This window comes from Prionailurus viverrinus, chromosome A2 (assembly GCF_022837055.1).
Source record: "Prionailurus viverrinus isolate Anna chromosome A2, UM_Priviv_1.0, whole genome shotgun sequence".
In the NCBI taxonomy this organism is placed as follows: Eukaryota; Metazoa; Chordata; class Mammalia; order Carnivora; family Felidae; genus Prionailurus; species Prionailurus viverrinus.
The window spans coordinates 135,571,396-135,595,187 of record NC_062562.1 but is presented as its reverse complement, the minus strand read 5'-3'; the positions used below and the strand labels follow the sequence as shown (position 1 = coordinate 135,595,187).

The window sequence follows — 23,792 nt, the reverse complement described above, 5'->3', positions numbered from 1 at the left end:
GCTTCTGGGAAAACCATAGTACCACCTGCATTTCAAACCCCCAGGAACAGTTTGGAACTGACAGGATGGTGGGGAAAGGGGTCTTGAAGGAGAATGAGGCAGAACTAGAAGAGGGAGGCTGGGGGAGATGGTAGGAGTGGGAGGAAGAGAGAGAAAGAAAGAGAAAGCGAGAAGAGGAGGGAGAGAAAGAGAAGGAGAGATAGGTGCATGATGCCCGTGCATTAGGAATGATGGAAAGAAGTTAGTTTTAGTTTCAAGACAGGAGAGCTCTGCTATTCTTTCAGTTACTGTGTGCACGTAGCCTGATTATCTGAGCACCAGCAGGGAGGTCCTCTGAAGAATCTCTGCCACACTTTTCAAAGGTGAAGATCAAAGCAATTAGTAGACATGAAAGACTATTAGAGCCATAAAAAGTGATAGAAAGTGACACTAAGGCAAGCAAGGAATGGAGACAGCCTGGGCATTCAGGAGTGGGTAAATAGAGATACACCACAATTTGCAAAAAAACCACAACTGATTAAAAAGTGGATATATTCATAAAATTTTATAGACTGGTAAATGGGTAAAATTTTCAATAAAATGTAAAACTTCTGCTCTTTGAAAGATACCAGTAAGCAAATGAAAAGGCAAGCCACAGACTAGAAAAATATATTCACAAAAACTTGTGTCTGATAACATGTACCTGTAATCCAGAATATATAAAGAACTCTTACCAACTCAATAATAAATAAACTAACCAATTAAAAAACCCAAAACTCTAAAACTTAAAAGAAAATGGGCAAAGGATTTGAGCACATACTTCACAAAGGAGATAGAAGGATGGCAAATAAGCACATGAAAAGATGCTTATCATCATTAGTCATCTGGGAAATACAAATGGAAAAGGAAATGACACACCACTACAGACTATGAGAATGGCTAAAAATCCCAAACTGACAATGCCAAGTGCAGGTGAGGATGCTGAACAATCAGAACTCTTACATATTACTGCTAGGAACATGAAATGATACATGAACTGTGGAAAACAGTTGGTAGTTTCTCATAAAGTCAAATATATACTTGTTTTACAACCCAGTAATCCTACTTCTAGATATTAATTCAAAATAAATATAAACCTTTATACACAAAACAATTAAACAAATGTTTAGCAGTTGCAGCTATGTGTAATCAATTGCCTAAAACTGGAAAGAATCTGAATGTCCTCCAAACTGGTGAATGGATAAACAAAATGTGGAACATCCGTACAATGGAATTCCACTCAGAAATAGAAAGGAATGAATTACTCTGCTATAAAAAAAAGTATGGTTTCCTAAAAAAATTAAACATAGAACTACCATAAGATCCAGCAATCCCACTTCTGGGTATATATTCAAAGGAAATGAAATCAGTATCTGGAGATACTTCCATACCCATGTTCATAGCAACATTATTCACAATAGTCAAGAGATGGAAGCAACCTAAGAATGCCCATCAACAGATGAATAAAGAAAATGTGGTATATATATATAATGGAATATTATTTAGCCTTAAAAAAATCCTATTGTATGCTACAATATCAATGGATCTTGAGGACATTATGCTAAGTGAAATAAGTTAGTCATAAAAGACAAATACTACATGACTCCACTTATATGAGGTAGCTAAAGTAGTCAGGTAGTTCAGTTCTTAGAAACAGATAGTAAAATGGTGGTTTCCAGAAAGGCTGTGGGAGGGGGAAATGGGGAGTTATTCAATGGATATAGAGTTTCAGTTTTGCAAGAAGAAGAAGTTCTACAGATTGATTGCACAACAATGTGTATGTAGTTAGTTAACCACTACTGTACCATACACTTAAAATAGTTGAGATGGTCATTTTTCTCTTATGGTTTTTTTTTTTTAACCACAATTAAAAAAAAGGGAGACCATCTAGATACATTGCTACATACTACATGGGTAACTCTCAAATGTGTTACGCTAAGTGAAACAAGACAGGCTCAAAGGCTATTTACTGTATGATTTACTGTATATGACATTCTAGAAAAGGTAAAACTGTAGAGACAGAAAACAGACCAGTGCTTTCCAGGTCCTTGGGATAGGGTAGGGTTTGACTACAAAGAGGCACAAGGACATTTTCCTGGATGATGGAACTGCTCTATATCCTAGTTGCAATAGTGATGGTCATACAACTGTATGCATCCTTCAAAACTTGAAGAACTGTACATTAAAAAGGGTAAAGAGTTGATATATTGCATAATGGTGATACCATTAACAGAAATAAAGAGGAGAGGAATTGACAGTTGGCAGGAAAGAACTGGACTTTGAACATGGTGACTTTGTGATGCTGATGAAAACATCCAGGAAGAGAGGTTCAAAGGTAGTTGTTGATGGGAATGGTTGAAATTATTGAGGGAGGCTGGCACCTAAAGACCCCTCCTCCCCCAAAATCCTGAGTGACAGTTGCATGTGGGATGTGAGAGAAGGAAGAGAGCTGTTAAGGCTAAAGCAAACATAACAAAGAAGCAAGAGGAACCAGATGATGCAGTGTCCCAAAAACCAAAGGAGGAGGAAATTTTGAGAAGAAAGGAGTGGTGGACAATGTTAAGTTCTGAAGTAGGGTGAAAAAGTTAACTGGTTGAACAACTGAGAAGTCAATACTGACTTTAATGGAAGCACCTGTACTAAGTGTGGCACACTGTACAACACTGGATATGAGAAGTTACAAATATAGTGACACTTCTAGTTTGTTTGAATGGTCAAGAGAATTCAGATTTTAGCTGAACTCCATCTGGTCATTTGTGACAAAGTGGACATTTCTACTAGCACGCAAGGTTTTGCTTGTAGGTCTCTACATAAAAGCTTATCACATACTTTTGGAAATGTTCCATGTCAACATTCAAAAGATTGTCCTGTCTTGCAAATTAAAGTTAATGCAAATTTATCCAGGTAATCAATAACCATTTGTCAAAGCAGCACTGCATTTGGATTACTCAGGCTCACCCTTATGTAGTACAATACAGTATCTTCCAATGAGAAGGAGAGAGATAGCACTTCATATACAGAAGCCTATATAAATCTACAGTCAAGAATCTGAGTGACAGTTGCTATGTGATAAATGGTGGCCTCTGTGCTGTGTGTGTGCGTGCGTGTAGGTTAGTAATGTGTGTGTGGTTGTCTAAAAGCTCAGAGTCACAGTTCTTGCCTTGAACATTCAAAATTTCATCAGGTTCTTTTTGTTTTGTTTTAAAAACTTCACTAGGTATAATATATATCATAAACTTTGCCAGTTTTAAGTGGACAGCCCATGATGTTTAGTAAATATTTTGATAGTGTACTTATCTCCACAATTCAGTTTTTAGATCAATTCCAACACCCTAGAAAGTTGCCCATGCCTGTTTGTAGTTAATCTTTGCTCCCACCCTCAGTCCCAGGCAACCACTGATCTGTTTTTTTTTTTCTCTTTAGTTTTGCCTCTTTCTAAAAATTTCATATAAATTGAATTGTTCAACATATCACCTTTGGAGTCTGCCTTCTTTCACTGGACATAGTATTTTTGAGGTTTATCCACGTTGTAGCATGGATTAGCATAGTGCTGAATGGTATTATTCCATTGTATAGAAATACCATGTTTTGCTTACCCTTTACCAGTTGATGGACATTAGGATTGCTCCTGGTTTTTTCCTATTGTGAATAAATACTATTGTGAACATTCATGTACAAGTATTTGTGTAGGCATATGTTTCCATGTGCTTATGAACTAGCTATTCATATATCTCTTTGGTAGATGGTCTATTCAAATCTTTTGCCTATTTTAAAAACTGAGTTGTCTTATTGAGCTATATGAGTTGGTCTGGTTCTTAATGGCAGACTAACAGTTAAGTCTGGATGAAATGTATACTCTTTGAGGACAGGTTAATTCTTCCTACCTTATGCCTTCACCTGCTACCATCACTAACATGTTTCCAGCCTACCTCTTTAGCACTCACTTCTTTCATCTTTTTCAGAATCTTTCAGCATCATAATCTCAGGCATTACACTTCAGCATATACCATCACGTCCTCTTATTAATCTTATCCACCCCAAAGTCCCATCCCTCCACCATGCCCTGTAACACATTTACTGAAAACAAACTCCCAGTCACTCTCAACTTAGTCTTTAATGTCTCCCCCACTTCCTCAGGAACTGAAACTGCTTTCACTTGAAGACCACAATGTCTTTGAAATCTGTTGACTCACAGGAGGGAGGGTAGATGACTTGTTGCTTCCCAATGCCACACTCAGATCCCTGTCCCCTGTCATCTTTCAATAGCTGCCAACCCTTTTTCTTTTGAAGTCTATGCCCTCCATTAATTTTATTTTTTTGCCTACCTCATTTACTGATATCACCAGTTTACATTTTTTCGCTTTTCAGTTTTATCTCCAAGGACTGAAAATTAATCTTTCTCTACCTCTATGCATCACAGTCCTCCTGACTTACTACGTGCAGATAGAGTAAGTATACTCTATTCCATTCAACAGCCACTTGAGACCTCCAAATCATTCAAGTTACTCGGTTTTCAAGACCATTTTTGTGCACTGAGTAGCAGTGGACCCTGCTGACCGTATCCTATTTCTTTTTGAAACTTTCTCTTCCTCTGGCCTCTTCTCTCTTGGGTCTCCTACCTCTCTGCTTTTCCCCCTCATTTCCTATGTGTAGTTTCTCCGGAGTAATTGTTTTTGGACTCTAAAAGGCTTATTTCCAGCCTTGACTTCTGCTATGGACTGAACTGTGGACCCCCTACCCCCACTCAAATGTTGAAACTCTAACTCCCAGTGTGATGGTATTAGGAGGTGGGGCCCTCATGATGGGATTAGTGCCCTTATGGGAGGAGACACCAGGGAGCTTATTCTGGCTCTGTCTCCCACACAAGGACACAGTGAGAAGGTAGCTATGTGCAAGTCAGGAACCTGACCACACTGGCACCCTGATCTCACACTTCCAGCCTCTAGAACTGGGAGAAATAAATGCCTATTGTTTATGCCAGCCAGTCTATGGTATTTTGCTATGGTGGCCCAAGTTGAATAAGATAACTAATGAGGTTGTACAAGCTGTAGATCCACATTTCCAATTGCCTGATGGACGTTTCTGCCTGGATGTCTTTTTTTTTTTTTTTTTATGAAATTTACTGTCAAATTAGTTTCCATACAACACCCAGTGCTCATCCCAAAAGATGCCCTCTTCAATGCCCAGCACCTACCCTCCCCTTCTGCCTGGATGTCTTACTCCCACATCAAACTCAGTATGTTTAAGCCTTAACTGGTATTTTTCCTCTCCAACAAGTTTTTACTCTGTTCCTTCACATATGTTACTGTACTAGCATATAACTTCATTCATCTTTGACTTTTATCAATTTCTTGCTTAATATTGTTATTACCTCTCAGATGCCTTTTCTACTCTCGCTTTTCTGTTCCACAATTTCTGTATTATTTCAAGTTATACCTCTCACCTCATCTTCCTGCATCTACTCCTCTCAGAACATCTTACAGAATAAAGAAAGGCTGTAGTGTTTCTGATTACACTTTAAGGTTCCACATGGCCAGAGAATAAATTCCAGACTCCCTAGTTTGCTTTCCAAGAACCTCTATGATCTAGTATGAATATATTTTTCGCAATCTATCCTCAGAACTTCCCTCTGTGCCTTCCATTTTGGCCAAATCACCCACTCCTTACTGTTTCCTTAGAACTTTAAAGATGTATATACTTTCCTGCCCCTTTGCTTACCTGGATTGGTATTTATTTCATGGCCCATTCTATCTTCCTTTAAGGCCTGTACAAAAGCACCACCTCCTCCACCAGGTGGTAGGTAAGTGAGGAAAATGTGGCTGCCCAGGTGTCTCTCCCACCCTCAGCACTCAGGTGTATGCTTTTTGAAGCTTGTTCTATGAGAGGATGACCATAGTAGATACAAAAAGGCATGTTTCTAGACTTTTTTTTTTTTTAAAGTAGGTTCCCCGCCCAATGTGGGGTTTGAACTCAAGACCCGACACTGAGATTAAGTCTCATGTTCTACCAACTGAGCCAGCCAGGTGGCCAAGAAGGGCACATTTCTAGCTGGGTGCAGGAATAATGCCCTCACTGCCAGTTCTGCCTCAGTGATAGCTTTCAGATTTCTCCAGGTGGAATGCAGCTGTCCCGGAGCTATGAGTGGCCAGACTAATCCCAGTCTACTTTGTGTAACAGCTAGTGACAGTTATGCCTTCTCTGTTCTGTGGAGCCAAAGCTCCTGGAGGACAGGGTTTAGTTCTGATTCAGCTCTGGGCTCCCTAAGGACCTAGCGTTGTACTGTACTAGGCAAATGTTTTTGATAAATGAATGAATTTGTGAGAACATATGATGGCTATCTGGTTTAACAATCAAGCTCTGAAGAAACTGAAATTAGGGTGTTGACGGTGTCCTTTTTTGAAAAAATGAAATAGCCATAAAACTATTAAAAATGTTGGATATGAAAGGAAAAGAGGAGACGGTCAGGGATGATGAGTACATTACCACATCTGACTTGGTGGTAAACTTCTGAGTTTGTAGACTTTCTAGAGCCATCCACTTCACTGGCAGCTTGGCGCCCGTTTTGTTGTGTACACTGTAGTATTCTTTATCATACATGTCTCTGGCCAGACCAAAATCAGCAACCTTGACAGTGAATTTTTCATCCAACCTATAGAAAGGACAAAAATCATTACTGGTGGCTGAAATACAATAATTTACAGTGATGCTGAATATCTATAGGTCAAAACAAGGACTTCATATTTGAAATCCATAACTTCTGCAGGGTGGGCTTCATCTGGTCTCTACTAACGCTAAATTACAATGGAATTCTTGAATAAAAATGCTTGACATTTACATTACAAATTCAACAGGCCAAGGAAAGAGATCTACGAATGATGTGGCATAAGAAAATCCCTTTTGCCTTAACAGTAAAGTTGGACCCCCCTCCTAGGTTTCCTTTGTTACTAAATCAAATATGCCAACTGACTATCCCAAGCAATTGTGTATCTTCACTTGTCAATTTATTAGTAATACTCAGTTTTATGAGGGATTATGATAGAGGACTATTATTTTACCTTTTCTTTCTCAAATGGGCTAGGTTATTACATAAAATTCATGTATCTCACCACTGAGGTAATAGAGAAGTAGGACACAGTAAAGCATCTAACAAAAACAGCAAGGCTCAACAAAAATCAATTTCCGCTATCTGAGGCTATGTATCCTTTGTTTAAGCTGGCTTTTATGTTGTTACATTGACCAAAACCAAGGTAGGAAATTAATAGCACAGCTCTCTCATTCACACATACCATAAGTCATGAATCAGTGTTATGTGAGGGAAGAACTGAATCCATTACAAACTGTTGACTGTTGAATTATACAGCCCAGGCACCCAGACACAAATAAAGCTCTTTGTATATTCATTCCCCAATACCATTTTTGGTAGGGCTTCTGCAGACTGACTTCAAATCCAGTCTTGGGAAATTGCAATATGTTGGTATTTGTGTTACCAGCCCTCTCCTTTTCACTGTAAAATGCTGAAGATCAAATTCTCCCTTCCAAACACTAATGCAGTGTGAAACCACAACATTGGGGGCTACTGGTGGGAAGGGAAAAGAAAAGCAAAAGCACACAACAGCTGTTTAAGACCCCCTCTGGAGAATTCCTTTTAAATTCTCCATTAGATAAAGCCTGAAAGCCCCGCCTACATCCCAGTGCTTACATATCGGAAATAAAGGACTTTTGCATAAGAAGAGAAAACATCCTCACTAGCCTTCAACAGTGGGAAACAGATTCCTCCTTGTCACTTAATTTGGACTGTGGGCACAGAGATTCTTATACTTACATACAGTTTCTAGCAGCCAAGTCTCTGTGTACAAACTTTTTGCTTGCAAGATATTTCATGCCTTTGGCTACTTGAAGACCAAAGCCAATAAGATCTTTTACAGTTGGGTTCTGCAATCAAAGAGAATTAAAAATGCGTAAGCTAAGCATCTACTGATCTGTGAATTCTGAAATGTTTGTAAGAATTATCTTGTTTCAAGCAATAACTCGTGCCTTGTTAATAACAGCAATCATGTATTAGATATCTATTATTTGAAAAGCACCAGGCTAGATGCTTATGTGAGTTTTGGCTAATCCTTATACACTTCTATAAGGCAGGTTCCGTTTTCCAGATGAGAAAATGGAAGTGTTTTAAAATTATTCTGGTATGGTGGGGCTAACAGAAGGAAGACCACTGCCACCGAAAAGATAGCTTGTTACTCACAATTCCCAGGAGGAGGGGGCACACCATGCCAAGTGAGGCCACAAAGGGAAGCAATGGGGTTGGTCTAGGAGGCAGAGGGAGCAACGGGAAAACATGGGCAAGAGCTTGTTTTGTGGTTCCCATGGGAAAGAAAGGGTGACGCAGGGTAAGCGGATTTAGGATTGGGCTAGTTTGAATAAGTTCAGCAGGTTCTGAAGTGTAGGGGCTGTCTTCAGTTGCCCGGTACCTGGCCTTGAAGTGATTACAGCAGGTGGATAGTGTCCCAGAGTGTGAGAATTCTTTAAAGGAGGTGATTGGGGTATGGGCTTTGGATTGGTTGGTTTGCTTATAAAAGGCCTGCTCTTTGAAGATGAGCCATTTACTATCTTGGGGCTAGTTCTGGAAAGGGCCATCACTCCAAGGTCAGCAAGGCACTAGAAGTCAGAGCATCATAAATACACAGTTAATCTAACATTTGTATTGAACCCCAGAGGACTCCAAATAGCCAAAGCAATCTTGAAAAAGAAAAGAAATTCTGGACTTTAGGGTATATTATAAAGCTATCATCATCAAGATATTACGGTATTGGCACAAAACCAGACACATATATCAATACAGAATAGAAAACTCAGAAATGGACCCACAAATAGTCAACTAATATTCCACAAAGTAGGAAAGAATATCCAATGGAAAAAAGACAATCTCTTTAACAAATGGTGTTGGGAAAACTGGACAGCAACATGCAAAAGAAAGAAAATGGACCACTTTCTCACACCATACATAAAAATAAACTCAAAATGGATGAAAGATCTAAATGTGAGGCAGGAAACCATCAAAATCATAGAAGAGAACATAGGCAGCAACCTCTTTGACATCAGCCATAGTAACTTCTTACTAGATACATCTCTGAAGGCAAGGGAAACAAATGCAAAAATGAACAATTCGGACTTCATCAAGATAAAAACCTTCTGCACAGTGAAGGGAACCAACAAAATTAAAAGGCAACCAATGGAATGGGAAAAGATACTTGCAAATGACATATCAGATAAAGAGTTAGTATCCAAAATCTATTAAGAACTTAATCAAATTCGGGGCGCCTGGGTGGCGCAGTCGGTTAAGCGTCCGACTTCAGCCAGGTCACGATCTCGCGGTCCGTGAGTTCGAGCCCCGCGTCGGGCTCTGGGCTGATGGCTCAGAGCCTGGAGCCTGTTTCCGATTCTGTGTCTCCCTCTCTCTCTGCCCCTCCTCCGTTCATGCTCTGTCTCTCTCTGTCCCAAAAATAAATAAACGTTGAAGAAAAGAAAATGATACATCTTTAAGGTCTCTTTAAAAAAAAAAAAAAAGAACTTAATCAAATTCAACACCCAAAAAACAAATAATCCAGTGAAGAAATGGGCAAAAGACATGAATAGACACTTCTCCAAAGAAGACATCCAGATGGCCAACCAACAAGTGAAGAAATGCTCAACATCACTCATCATCAGGGAAATACAAATCAAAACTACAATGAAATACCTCCTTACACCTGTCAAAATGGCTAAAATTAATAACACAGGAAACAACAGATTTGGTGAGGATGCACAGAAAGGGGAACCCTCTTACATTTGGCAGGAATGCAAAACAGTGCAGCCACTCTGGCAAATGGTATGGAGGTTCCTCAAAGAGCTAAAAATAGAACTATTTTACTACCCAGCAATTATACTACTAGGTTATTTACCCAAAGGATACAAAAATACTGATTTGAAGGGGCAAATGCATCCTGATGTTTATAGCATCATTATCAAAAATAACCGAATTATGGAAAGAGCCCAAGTGTCCAATACTGATGAATGAACAAAGAAGACGTGGTATATATGTACAATAAAATATAACTCAGCTATTAAAGAGAATGAAATCTTGCCATTTGCAACAACGTAGGTGGAGCTAGAGTATGTTAAGTTAAACAAGTCAGTTAGAAAAAGACAAATGCCATCTGATTTCAATCATGAGTGGAATTTAAGAAACAAAACAGATGAACATGGAGAGAAAAAAACGGGAGGCAAACTGAAGAGACTCAACTAGAGAACAAACTGAGAGTTGCTGGAGGGGAAGTGGGAGGGAGGATGGGTTCAACGGGTGATGGGCATTAAGGAGGGTACTTGTTGCAATGAGCATTGGGTGTTGTATGTAACTGAAGAATCACTAAATCCTACACCTGAAACGAATATTATACTATATGTTAACTAGAATTTGAGTAAAAGGTTGAAACATAAAAAAATAAAGCAATACATGGTTAATATCAGCAGTTCAGAGAGAAATAAATCACCCTAAGCCACTCAGATGGTAAGTGGTACAGTTAGGATTTTAACCTAATCTGTTAGGCTCCAAAGCCCACACTGTAGTGATATCAATCACATTAGAAGCCCTCCTACTGGTATGAAAGTAACAACCTGCAACTATAATGGCTTGGATCCACACAGAAAACAGGAAATCTCATTCTCCAGAAATTTCATCCACAAAATTGGGTGGACAGAGGAATTCCTTTAGTAACTAACTATAAAAACTATATCTGAGGGGCGCCTGGGTGGCTCAGTCAGTTAAGTGTCCAGATCTTGGTTTTGGCTTAGGTCATGATCTCACAGTTTGTGAGTGTGAGCCCCGCATCAGGCTCTGCGCTGACAATCCCTTCTTGGGATTCTCCTTCTCTCTGCCTCCTGCCCTCAAAATAAATAAACTTAAAAAAGCCACAAAAAACATATCTGAAATCGCACAGATAACATTGTGGCTGGTAGCCCTGCTGGTACTTGGCCTTCAGGAACAGGGTATCTCTTCTTCAGCAGCCACTGTGGGGGTTGTGGGCTCAAGAGGCAGCTACTAGGGGCCCTGCAAGGAGGGCTGCAGCCCCCTTAATGCACACAACATGTGGAGAGGCCAGTTTCTTGTGTTTTAGGCTTCTTTTTAGAATGTATCTGTTAGTGGTTGTAATATAGTATCCCGGGACCATAAAAACAGGCCCTGGTACTGGATAATAGGAAATCTCTACCATGCTTGAATGCTGGGGGAATACTATTCTAGAGAAGACAGCATGTCCAGTCAGATGAACTCACCAGGACAATGACAAGTTAAATTAGAAAAGTGGGATCTGTCGGGGCAGCTTTCACTTTGTAAGGTAAATTCACCTTATCTGCAAAAATTCACAGCTAGGGAGTATTTCATTCTTTTGGTTGAACACAAAATATTTCTTTCCTATCCTAGAGCTTATTTCTTTTGAGAACCTGACCCCATGTGTCTTGTTTTTGATCAAGAGTAAAGTTACTCCATTTACTCCCAGAGGCCTGGATGCGGGAGACAAGAAGAAGCCTGAGATCACCTGTGCCTTCAGTTCCGAGGACTCCTTCCACTTCCCTCCTGCCTGACCACTTACTTGCTCACCCTTTAGGCATAAATGTCACTAAGAAAACTCTCACTTGCAAGAACCTAAGAACCTCTTTTGTAATCCTGAGCTCATTCATCCAGCAAATATGACTGAAGGCCTATGTGCTGAACACACTTTAGGAGCTAAGTCTAAAGCAATAAACAAAATACACAGAAATCCCTACTGTCATAAGCTTGCATTCTAATGGTGTGTGTGTGTGTGCACATCCATATATACATGTATTATATAGCTATTATGTATTTGCTTATTGTTCAGTATAGCACTGTTCAATAGAAATACAATGCAAACCATACATACAATCATGTTCTAATAGTCACATTAAAAAAGTAGAAAGAAACAGGTAAAATTGGTTTTCATAATATATTTCTCAACTCAAGAAATATCATTTCAACGTGTAATCGATATAAACAATTATGAGATATTTTACCTTTCTGTTTTTATACTAAATATTCAAAACCTGGGATTTACAGCACACTTACACTAACAGTACATCTCAATTCAGACTAGCCACATTTTACATATGGCTCATGGCCACAGTAGCACACTGCTTAGGCCTACTGTATCAGGTGATGGTAAGTATGATGGAGAAAAATAAAGCAGCGGATAGGAGACAACAGACAGGAGGCATGGGGGTGAGGTGGGTCAATTACTTAGGCCAGGAAAGCCTCATTTTGAAGATGACATTAGGGCAAAAAGCTGAAGCTGATGAGAAGTGACATATGTGGCTATCTTGGGGAAAGTGTTCCAGGCAGATGGAACAGCAAATACAAAGGTCCTGAATTAGGACAGTGGGTGAAGGTTGAAGAATACTAAGGGATTCATTTGTAATTAGTTCTTCTGTGTTTTTCCTTCTAGAGTTAAAATCCCATGTGGGCTGAGGCTCATTCTGCCTCTATGTCTCTTGTGCTTTCTGTTTTTGGCAATTAGTAGGCACTCAAAAATGATTAATTGTGCCTATCAGAGGGATGGTAGATCAAGGCAGCTTGCAGGACAGGTAAGAATCATTGCCCCTGGGAAATCCTTCTAGGTACCATTATCTTCCCACCAGGATAGGGGATTTTGAGGTACAAGTGAATTAGCCTCTATATAGCTGAATGGCGTAAACATTTTACATGTGCTTCTTTGAAAGCTTTTAAAAATTTTCAAAACAGCAACATTTTGAAAACCTCGTTGGCTTATAGCTAGTTTACCAGTTAATAACCTTGGTAATATACTTACATGAGTCTCATTTCTGATGAAATTTCGAAGATCTCCATGTTTCATATATGGTAGGACCACCAGTGGAGACCCCTCACTTCGAAGGCAGATTCCCAAGAGTGAGAGAACATTTGGATGACTAAAATCTTTCATGATGATTCCCTCAGTCAGAAACTGGGAAACTTCACCTATGTCAGTGATTCCTGAGAAATCCAGCAGTGGAGACATTAACTTCATTATGGACCAATAAATACTCGGTTGAATTCAGATAGGGAGAGTTATGGAATGCAAAACCACAGGGCTGAATCCTGTCCTGACACCTCATCCTCAGACTGTTTTTTAATAATACGTTTGAATAAATGATGTCACCCTGCAGTGGGCCTTCAAGTCACCCCCAAACTCTAGCAATCAGTTTGTCTCATACAGAAAAAGGAAAGGGAAGCAGACCAATCTATTTCTGTAGTGACTGTCTAGGGCTGAGGTTGGCAAACTACTCGAAAGGGCCAGATAGTAAATATTTTTTTGCTTTGTGGGCCATATGGTCTCTGCTACAAATACTCAACTCTGCCATTATAGTGCAAAAACGGCCGCAGACAATTATATATAAAAACAGTCACGGGGCCAGAGTTTTCTGATCCCTGGACTAGGAGGGTTTGAAGACCAATCGTTGTCATATGGTTTCTAAGTAGACTTTTTCTGGTGTAACAGTTTCTATTCATTTCCAGAGAGAGATCCTGAGGGTCCAACACTACTTGGCACTGATGAAAGGTTAATGACCTTTGATTTATTAATCTGACTAGTATCTGTGTCAGTGATGATATTCTTTTACAATGTAATGCATTCTGAGATGAGTCCATGTGGATAGAATAGAGATTAATGAACACCAGAGACAGAGAAGGATTTCTTGCTGTTAGGAATGTTCTGAGTACAATGAGCAGTGTGCTGTCTTGTGAGGCAGATATTATTGACAATCATACTTAATCCATTACAGTTTGTAGTTAGGTTTCATATAAACTGTCCCTTTAATTTAGAAATTTAGAAATATAGGTCAAAAAGGCAAGCACACTGACTTGACATGTGAAACCTCTCGGCAAAGGTGAAGCCAGGAAAACTCTTAGTATGAGGGGTACATTGGGTTGTACAAGAGAGTAATTTATGCCTTCCTTGCGTCTCCAGGTCATCAATAATCTTAATGTCTAGAAGCTTCTTTGTCTCTTGAACAGAGTATACATTCCACTTAAAAACATTTTCTCAATAACATCTAAATTTTTTTTTAAATTCTAGCATTTAAAAGGGGGTAAGTATCACTTGTTTAGGAAGTTCATTTTTGTAGAATACCTCATGCAGATAAATGAGATATTGCCACACTTACAATTTTCTGCCAGCATATTTTTCTACTGTTGGTCTTATTTCATTTTTAAATCTTTTTAATGAAAGTTGTGGTTAAAAAATAATTATAATAATTCCTCTGGGTAAAATGAGTCATTATTACCGTATGTGCCAACATGCTTCCAATAGTTTCCATAAAACAAATATTATAAGGCAAACATAGCTACATGACACTCAGTTAATCCAAGAACCTCACTGCTCCTATACTCTTATGTATGAGGGCTCTGAGAAATAATTTCTGAGGAAATATTTCAAAAAGAATTTAGACCAAACAAATTTTCAGGATTAGATCCCTAATTCCAGCAGGGGCTGATTTTTCCACAAGAGAAGGTCAAAATCAACATTTTATTATGAACTATTTAATAGTTAGCAAACCATGGAGGTGACTCCGCTGTTCAAGTATCACTTACTATTCAAGGATTTCACAGCACAGTGAATCTTCTTGTCATCGCTGTCCAATAAAGTCCCATGGTACACACATCCAAAATGTCCTACATGAAAGAGGGAATTTGGTTAGTGTTGTATTACTTGTAACTATGCATCATCACTTGTGAAGCCCTTTGTGATCTTCATTTCCTTCTTTTTTCCACATGGCAAAAAAGTGCATTGTTTCTTACACTTTTAATTAATAGTACCACTACATGTGTCTGTTAAAACATGTAAATATAATGTACTTCACTCTAAGATACAAGCTATATGATTATTTAATACATGGTAAAAAAAAAAGCTAGGTTCTATAACTCTTATTAAAAGCTAATAAAGCAAAATATTCAACTACAGTGGAACCACTGAACAGAGGAGTAACATCTACCTCGTAAAAGAAATTTATTGTTTTTAAGGATCAAATACTATCTTTTAAATATGAGAAGAAAGTTTTATCACATGAAGAAATGCAACAAAATCAGTTCCCTGTATTCCAGTAAGCTAAACTGAAATAAAAATGTTACCATTAGGAATAAGATGAGCATTATAGAATAAAGATTTCCCCCATTAGTCACTGGTTAATACGTAATCCAGGTTGGCAGAAACTGAAAGGCAACTGCCCAAATGAAGCAAATTCACTCTGAGTCATTTCATCTAGTTCTCTCTGGGTTTAGCCACATCACTTTCCAATGGTAGCCTTTCATCCAGTGGCAGTAATTTTCCCCAGAGGTGCCAAACGTCTGATAGCTGTGGAAGGCCCTAATTAATTAATTCATCCACCCAGCCAAGATTCCCTGAGTTCCTAGTGTGTGAGTGTCAGGCATTAGCTTACCGTCTCGTAAAGTGAAGATGAATAAAATAAAACCTATGCTCTTGAGGGCTCAAATTCTACTGGGAAAATGTATAAATAAATAATAGTTAATATTTATAGAATCATTAATGGTTACTACTTCCTAAGAGAAATAATTGCTAGTTTAGCACCTTTACTAATAAAAATTAAAAATTCTAATTTTATAATGAATAGAAATAGAACGTAATTGGTGAGACCGCATATTCTAAAACTGGTGCAACTTCTGGAATTTATAGGCCAGTAATAGAACTAAATATTACCCTGATGTAAAACAGGGTTGCTGATAGTGAAGCTACTGTTAGGAAGAGGGAGCACTATAAGGACTAAAACCTGGAATGTGTGACAGAGGAAGGTATGGATGAGGTCACAGGAAAATGGGAAAGTCTTGTGTTCATGTAAGGCAAACTGTCCCATCAGCTTCCTCTGCATCATGCTGACAGATGCCTGCTACCTCTTGTCGCACGTATAGAATAAAAGGCCATTTAGTATCAACGGCATAGGTTTTTTAGGAAAAAAGAGAAAAGCGCAGTTCATTTCCTGGCTTCTGGTTGGTTTCTTTTCCTGCTAAATAATTCCTCAAACACTATGTATGCAAACTGTTATTGCTGCTTTGGCTGGCTTATTACAAATATTCATCATCTTTGTATAAAAAAATTGGAGTGCACTGTAGAGATGATATATGCTGCTTCAGATCAGGGTAATGCTATAAATTCAATCTTTTGATTCTGTCCAGCAGTGTACAAACTGCTATAAGCCAAGACTTCATAGAGCTAGTCACTGTTGTCTGGGCAAAGAAAGACTGGAGGAAGATATGAGTAAAAATATTGAAACTTAATGATTTTTATAAAGAAGTAAACAACACCTTCCAAGAAACTATACTGGCCATCATGATAATGGCAAGGAAAGGGTGTGATTTATTTTTCATATGTTTACAAGATTATCAAATTGCCTCCCTGCACGGGGGCAAATCCCCTTGGATATGATTTGTAGGGCTGTATTTCTGCAGAACAGAAATCAAGTGTACTTGTTATCACTGCTCTTTCAGTTGCTTTCACCATTGTCTAAGCTTCTAATCTGCAAAGGGAGAAGATAAAATGCTTACTGGAAAACTGTATTTAACAAAAAGCTGAGTGGAAATACTTACCTCTTCCTATGACCTCATTGAAATGCACAATCAGGCTACTTGGCCCAATCACTACATGCTGGACTGCCTGGACCAGCTCTGGATTTAGAGCACTGAGGTCAATGTGGACAGTATTTTGCAGTAATGGACTGGATATATCAGAGTCCCCACTATTAAGCATGGGGGACAGGTCCGTCAGAGGATACTGTACTTGTCTGCATGATCCATTCTGAGATGAGTTAGGAAACTGGTCTGCAAGACAAAGCAAAATTACTAGAAAACAATAGCAAAACCTCACTTAGTGGAGACTACAACAAGGGCAGCAAATTCAATCAATAATGAATTCTGAATTTTATAATTTAAGGAATGGTAGTTTAGTTGTTGAATGAGGCTAGAAAGAGCCTTGACAAAGGAACTGATTTAATAAAAATGATAAGGTGGGAAAAGATACTGGCTTATATATACAAGAGTTATAAAACAATGTTTATAAATTTTCGTTTAAATAAACTAGACATTAACTTTGAAACCTTGTTTACCCTCTTCATTTCCTCTTTTTATATATAGCAAAAAGCCATGCTTGAGGTTAATTTTTTTATTTGCTATATATATATATATATATATATATATATATATATATATTTTTTTTTTTTTTTAATGTTTATTCTTGACAGAGAGGTAGAGCATGAGCGGGTAAGGGGCAGAGAGAGAGAGGGAGACACAGAATCTGAAGCAGGCTCCAGGCTCTGAGTTGTCAGCACAGAGCCTGAAGCGGGGCTCGAACTCAAGAACCGCGAGATCATGACCTGAACCAAAGTTGGACACTTAACCAACACAACTATCCAGGTGCCCCATAATATGGTATATTCTTAAGACTGGGAAGCAGCAAAAGTAGTTTGCCTTTGACAGACTAGTGTTTATTAATGGGATTAATTAGTATTGCTAAACCTATATGGATTCCTGGCCAAGGGAAAATATAGTATGGTGACATTTTATATATATATATACGTATGATTAGAAATATATAATACTCAAATTTTTGGAATTGAAGTCTTTTCACATTAGTGGCAAATTCTCTCCTATGTGGTGATGGCAGCAGATTTAATGTGATTGCTGTTCACAGAAGGCTAGAAACGGGTTAGTATGCCATCCCCACTGCTTAGTTGAAGGCACTTGGAAAGGAATCAGCATTCCTTCTTTGTTGATCTTTACAACCAAAGCTCTGTAAGAGTCTCAGTCAAGGTCTCCCACTGTAAGGTGAAGCTTTTTTTAAATAAGAGCTGTGTACTAACAGCTCACTGAGAATCTTGTAGGGCTGAGAATATAATTTCTTAATGAGAAACAGGGCAGAGAAGCCACCAGTTAGTTACTTTGCCCTTTCCACTGGGAATTCAAACCTGTCAAGGAGAGGGCATCATATCTACAACTGATGTGAAGATAAACTAGGTAGGGCGCTGAAATATATTAGCATATAACATGGGGAGATGGGGGACGGCTTGGGAGGGTCCCTGTTGGCACTAAAATATAATATAGCTTGTCTGCAAATGACCAGGAAAATTAGAACTTGAGAGAGGGGCATAAAAAGAAAGTTGATGGTACTCTGACTATTCCTAACCCTGTTTAAGCATTTGTAGTATTTTCCATAATGCAGTTAGGTTAATTATCAATTTGGCTAAAACAGTAAATCTCCATAGTGGTTCTACAAAAGCTTTGGGGGCCACCTATAGCTATAGTGACTGGCTGGAAATAAGACAGATGCAGCCTTAAAGAAAGGATGCAGAACATCAGGTGAGTACCTGGAATGTTGGATGGGTGAGGGAAGAAGGGAGCCTACTTGGGTGCCTGGTTTCTTTAATCCTAGAGTCGGCTTCTCCAAAACTTCCCCAAGGGGTAATGCAAACAAGCCTCTCTGAGCTCAGTTCCTTCACCTTCACTTCTCAAACCTTTGCATCTGGAGATCAGAGTTCTAAATTCTCAAGGGTGCAAAGACTGAGGGAAATCCTTGGTAAGATACAGGAAAAAAGTCCTCTGGTATAGAAAACCTCTGGTTTTTGAGCAATAGAAATTGTTCAAAAACCAATTTAAACCATCAATGTGTGATTCTGCTGTAATGCCACCGAGAATTCTAGGTCTGCATGAAAAGACTGATGAGGAGGCTGTCTCCACTAGATATATATAGAAAAGCTGTGTAGCTGCCTATTCATTAGGTGCTGGCTGTGCATTTCCTCATTCTTCTTTCTGGATGAACTTCTTTTGTCTATTTTACTTTTTCACATCTTGAAGGTTCAGGTTCAATTTTAGAAAGAGGATGAAAGACAAGCCTTTTGGTAATGATGAAAGAGGTTGAAGGAAGATTAAACACTTTTTTTTTAATTACTTGTGAATTTTAATGATCTCAGATTAGAGCTATTAAGTATGAATATAAAATACTAATAGATATAAATTTCAAAGATATAAACTGGGTTTTATTTGTTCATGTTGTTAAGGGCATGGATTTTCAAAGGCAAATGGAGTCATGTAGGCAAAGAATATTTGTATGTATCTCTACAGAATTAATATAAGCTTCAAAAAATAAGAGGCAATGAGTGTTAAAAAAGTTAAAATGTTAAGTGTCTCAGTGCTCTTGTACTTGTTTTGATGAGCAATTTCTAGTTTTCCAGTATCCTCAATCATCTGTGACTCATTTTATTTGTCCAATGGTAAATATTCAACCAGGGAAGTGCTGTACTTGACTCACGTCCTGTAACTTCTAAAGATAATGAGGCAGATACAATACAGACATTTTGCTTTTACCAGGAGATTTTAAATAAGACAATGTGAAATTCTCCGGTTAACCTTACCATTATTAGGTCTAGTGTTTTGCAAAGCAGATGGTGCTAACCACTCCTTTTTAAATAGCATAATTGCAGGTTTTTATTGGATAGGACTCAGAATATACCCAAGTCCTGGAATGCTGGTGGGTAAAAGGCTGTGTACTAATAGCTCACTGAGAATCCTTTAAAGGAATCTTTAAAGGAATATGAGAGGTATAATTTAAATGTTTGAGGATTAAGAGGTAAAAAAAATGCATCGGTGCCCACTTACATAAACAAAAGTTTGTATCTTAACTCTTCCTGGGTTGTTAAAGAAAGCTTCACAATTTCTTCTCATTGAACTCTGATAAAGAACTTACCTTTGCTCAAATGATTTTAAAATTAACCTTTTTGTGAGAAGAAAGTTTAAAGACTCAAACTCTAATGTAATATATAAGTGAGTCCATTTAAAAATAAGAGTCATATAATTCTATGTCAAATTAAACTTAATTCTCTGGCCAAAGAAGGTGTAAATGCTTCTTTTTTTTTAATAAAAATATAAAGGGAAAAGCAAAAATAAACAACAATGCCACAACCCACTGAGGTATATGTATAGGTATTTCTTAGAATGATAAACTGAAATATACCTTCTGGAAAAGTAGCTCGGTAGTCTACAGATTCATTTGAAACCATTTCTGTAGTTGGGCTTACACTTCGGGCACTTACAAGCCTATCCAAATGAGGAGTGTGTACTCTTGCATCATAGCGAACTAATTCACTGCCCAGATCTTAAAACAGAGAGAGAGAAAGAGCTTGTTAAAGATTTGGCTATCATGGGTCCCAGTAGACCTTGACCCAGTGACCAGAACTCATGGGTTTTGTGGATTGGACATAAGACAACACACATGAATCTATGGCAATTTTAAACTGTAATGACTGTATACTTCAGGTAACCTCTTAAAGAAAATAGGAATAACAACAAAAATGCACCTTTAATTTGCTTTCTCTTTTTCAGCCACAGGAAAACCCCAAGTAATAGTAAGAGTATTATTGATATTGAGATAACACCAACAATCAATCCTGTGAAATTCTGATCTGGTTGAACTATTACTTTTCCAAGGATGGTTGAAGAAACTGCTTGCTTCCACTAAAAATGACAAATACAGAAAAGTCAGAATTTAGTAACGATAAATACAAAATATACTACACAGGTTGACTCACAGTCTCCTTGGACCCAAAGCACCACCTGGTTATTAGTGTTCTACAAGTGGCATAATTACCTTCAGAGCAATAAGATATTCCTCAATTCTGTTTTAGATAATAATTCTGTTCAAATAATTAGGGGCTACTGATTCCTAAAGTACTTATATGATGCTTAGCTGTTTACACTTATAACTAGATATTGGGATAAAAAAATAAATAAAAAAAGAGTTTGATCTTGAGGAACTGAATTCCAGAAAGGGAAACAAATACATAGGTAAGTGATAATATAATGTGAAATATACCCTGGAAATATGAATAAACAGTAAGAAACAGAGACAACAGGACACTGATTCTATCCTGATGGGTTGGGTAGAGGGCAGAGAAGACTCTCCTTAAGACATAAATAATCATATGGAATAATAAAGTTGTATAAATTTTTATTTCAGTTTTGATACCCTGAGGAAACCTTTGAGGATCCTTCTGGCTCTAACATGGTATGATTTTTAGGATTTATGGTCCTTTTTAATTTCAAACTCCGATATCATGATTTAGCTTTAAATTTTCTAATTTTTTGGTACTTTCCCATTTTATAACTTTCTGACCATTTCATAACTTTTTAGAAGACTTCAGGAATGCTTTAAAAATCATTCATTCTTGGATAAACAAAATGTGATATATTTATACAATGGAATATTCAGCCTTAAAGAGTAATGACGTTCTGACACATACTACAACATGGATGAATTGTGAAAACATGCTAAATAAAATAAACCAGCCACAAAAGACCAAATACTGTATGATTCCACTTATAAGTAAAATATCTAGAATAGACAAATTCATAAAGACAGAAAATAGATTAGAGGTTACCAGGGGCTGGGGAAGAGGAGGGAGTGTGATGGTACTGTTTAATGGTTCTAGGGTTTCTGTTTGGGGTGACGGAAAAGTTTTGGAATTAGACAGTGGTGATGGTTGCACAATGTTGTGAATGTAATTAATGCCACTGAGTTGTACACTAAACAATAGTTAAAATGATACATGCATGTGGCCACAATTTTAAAAATTAATGTAATACACCCCAAACCACTGAACTGTACACTTTAAATGTGTGAGCTGCATGGTGCAACATGAAAGAAGTTAGTTTATTTCCTATTTTACTTTGTCCATGCATTTGAGATCACTGTGGAGAACAGCTAGATGTTGGCTCTTGCTTCCTGGTGCTAAGAAGTGGGGGTAGAGCACTCTTGGATGTGCTCTTATTCTTCCTGAGAGTTACAATAAATTTTGGCAAAAGTGGGGCATGATGGAGAGGGACTACGGCTAGGCAGGACTTTTATTTTTTTTTAAATAAAGTTTATTTATTTTTGAGACAGAGACAGAACATGAACGGGGGAGGGTCAGAGAGAGGGAGACACAGAATCTGAAGTAGGCTCCAGGCTCTGAGCTGTCAGCACAGAGCCCGATGTGGGGCTCGAACTCACAGATCATGAGATTATGATCTGAGCCAAAGTTAGATGCTTAACTGACTGGGCCACCCAGGCACCCCTAGACAGGACTTTTGAGATCCACCCACTGAAGGCTTGGAAGGAAACAGTGCAACAAAAACTCACTAATTCTAAAATAACAACTAAGAATCAAGGCTGAGCTGATGAGCTAAAGCCAACACACAAATGAGCTTTAATGATTTCTTTTAAGCATGCAAGTGACATAATTATACTGGCATTTTTATTTACATCATGAGAGGAATGCAGGAATCCCACCTCTATATTTAGCTCGTTGTTCAATTTCAGCAGGTCATTGGGGACCTTGCATAAAACAGCTTCAGAATCTGAGTATATAGTCTCACAGCTCTTATTTCCAACTTTTAACACTTCACCTTTAACTGCTTCAGGGTCAATATCATTTCCCTGAAAGAGAAAAAAGGAGGTGGTTAACACTTCACAGTTTGGTAGGAATGCTAACAATTGTGCAAGAGCATAAATATACTGCAAACACAGGCCATGTTGTTTGCCAAGGCACATAATTTTGTGATATTCCTTTTCATGGGAATTGGATAGTTGCAAGAAAGCATGACCATTTTGGGGCACTAATTAGGATTCTTTTTGTTTTGTTTTGTTTTTTAAGATTTTATTTTTAAGTAATTTCTACACCCAATGTGGGCCTCAAACTTACAACCCCGAGATCAAGAGTCACATGCCCTAGGAACTGAGCCCCTACAGCTTTCCCATCAAATTGGATTTTAGAGCAAAGGAGAGATTCTTATTTCACACCTTTCCAACCAAATTTACCTTATTAAAGTCTAGTGGGTATCAATGGTTGGCATAAAGGAGGTAATTTAGAGATTCAGTTGTGCTAACACTGCCTCATGGAGTGACACTGAACCTTGGCTTCACTTTTAGAATCACATTGAGAGCTTTACAAAATAACTGATGCCTGGGTCCCATCTACAGAGATTCTGATTTAATTGATCTATGTTAATATATTCCTTTTGTGTTTGAGTTGGGTGGTTTCTTTTCATCCTTTCTTCACAGCTGAATCTTATACATAAATAAATTCGTTTTTACAGAATGTCCCGTGAGATGCTGTATGACCCTCATTATGATTTGAGAGCATGATTACATTATTCTGACCAATTATAGTTACATGGGGATTTAAAAAAAATATGAAACTTGACATATTTAGTTAACTGAAAGCATTTAAAAAATACCAACATTTTGTTGAAGAAACCAATTGTTAGCCTTGGAAAAGAAGTGAAAACATAGGTACAACTTCTCATATCAAGACTTAATAAGTGCAGTTATTTATTAAAAAGTGAAAAAGGAGATATATCAAAACATGGACAAACAGCAGCCAGTAATAACTACAGTGCTGCTACTTTGTTTTATGTGATCTTTAATACTTGGCAAACTGCTTTTATGTACATTGTCTTACATGGATCTCAATAGATTGGTAGGTCAGAAATCATTCTGGGAAAAGAAGATGGAAGGAAATACTTTTTTCTAACATAAATCTGGATTCTAAGATAAAATGGGATAGAGACAAACTGTATGCTTCTATTTTCTAGATATTTCTAGAGGCAGTGTGTGTATGCCATTGAACCAGGTCAGCCACACAGGGCAATTCAACATAAAAGCACATAAATCTAACAGGTCACTTTGGGGCTT

The 23,792-nt window shown here is 38.0% G+C and overlaps 1 protein-coding gene across 2 annotated transcripts in view; it reads right to left on the bottom strand.

The window, feature by feature from the left end:
• The window catches only part of MET (MET proto-oncogene, receptor tyrosine kinase), a 112,662-nt gene that overhangs the window by 4,989 nt on the left and 83,881 nt on the right, over positions 1-23,792 (bottom strand). Inside the window, exons 12-19 of one of the 2 annotated variants that reach the window (XM_047850094.1) lie at positions 22,362-22,535; positions 20,419-20,575; positions 20,076-20,216; positions 16,661-16,891; positions 14,654-14,734; positions 12,876-13,057; positions 7,841-7,950; positions 6,502-6,667 (exon numbers count right to left, since the gene is read on the bottom strand). In XM_047850094.1, the coding sequence (XP_047706050.1) occupies positions 6,502-6,667; positions 7,841-7,950; positions 12,876-13,057; positions 14,654-14,734; positions 16,661-16,891; positions 20,076-20,216; positions 20,419-20,575; positions 22,362-22,535 (1,242 nt within the window). The remainder of the gene's footprint in view (positions 1-6,501; positions 6,668-7,840; positions 7,951-12,875; positions 13,058-14,653; positions 14,735-16,660; positions 16,892-20,075; positions 20,217-20,418; positions 20,576-22,361; positions 22,536-23,792) is intronic. The other variant, XM_047850095.1, reaches the window with a different exon arrangement.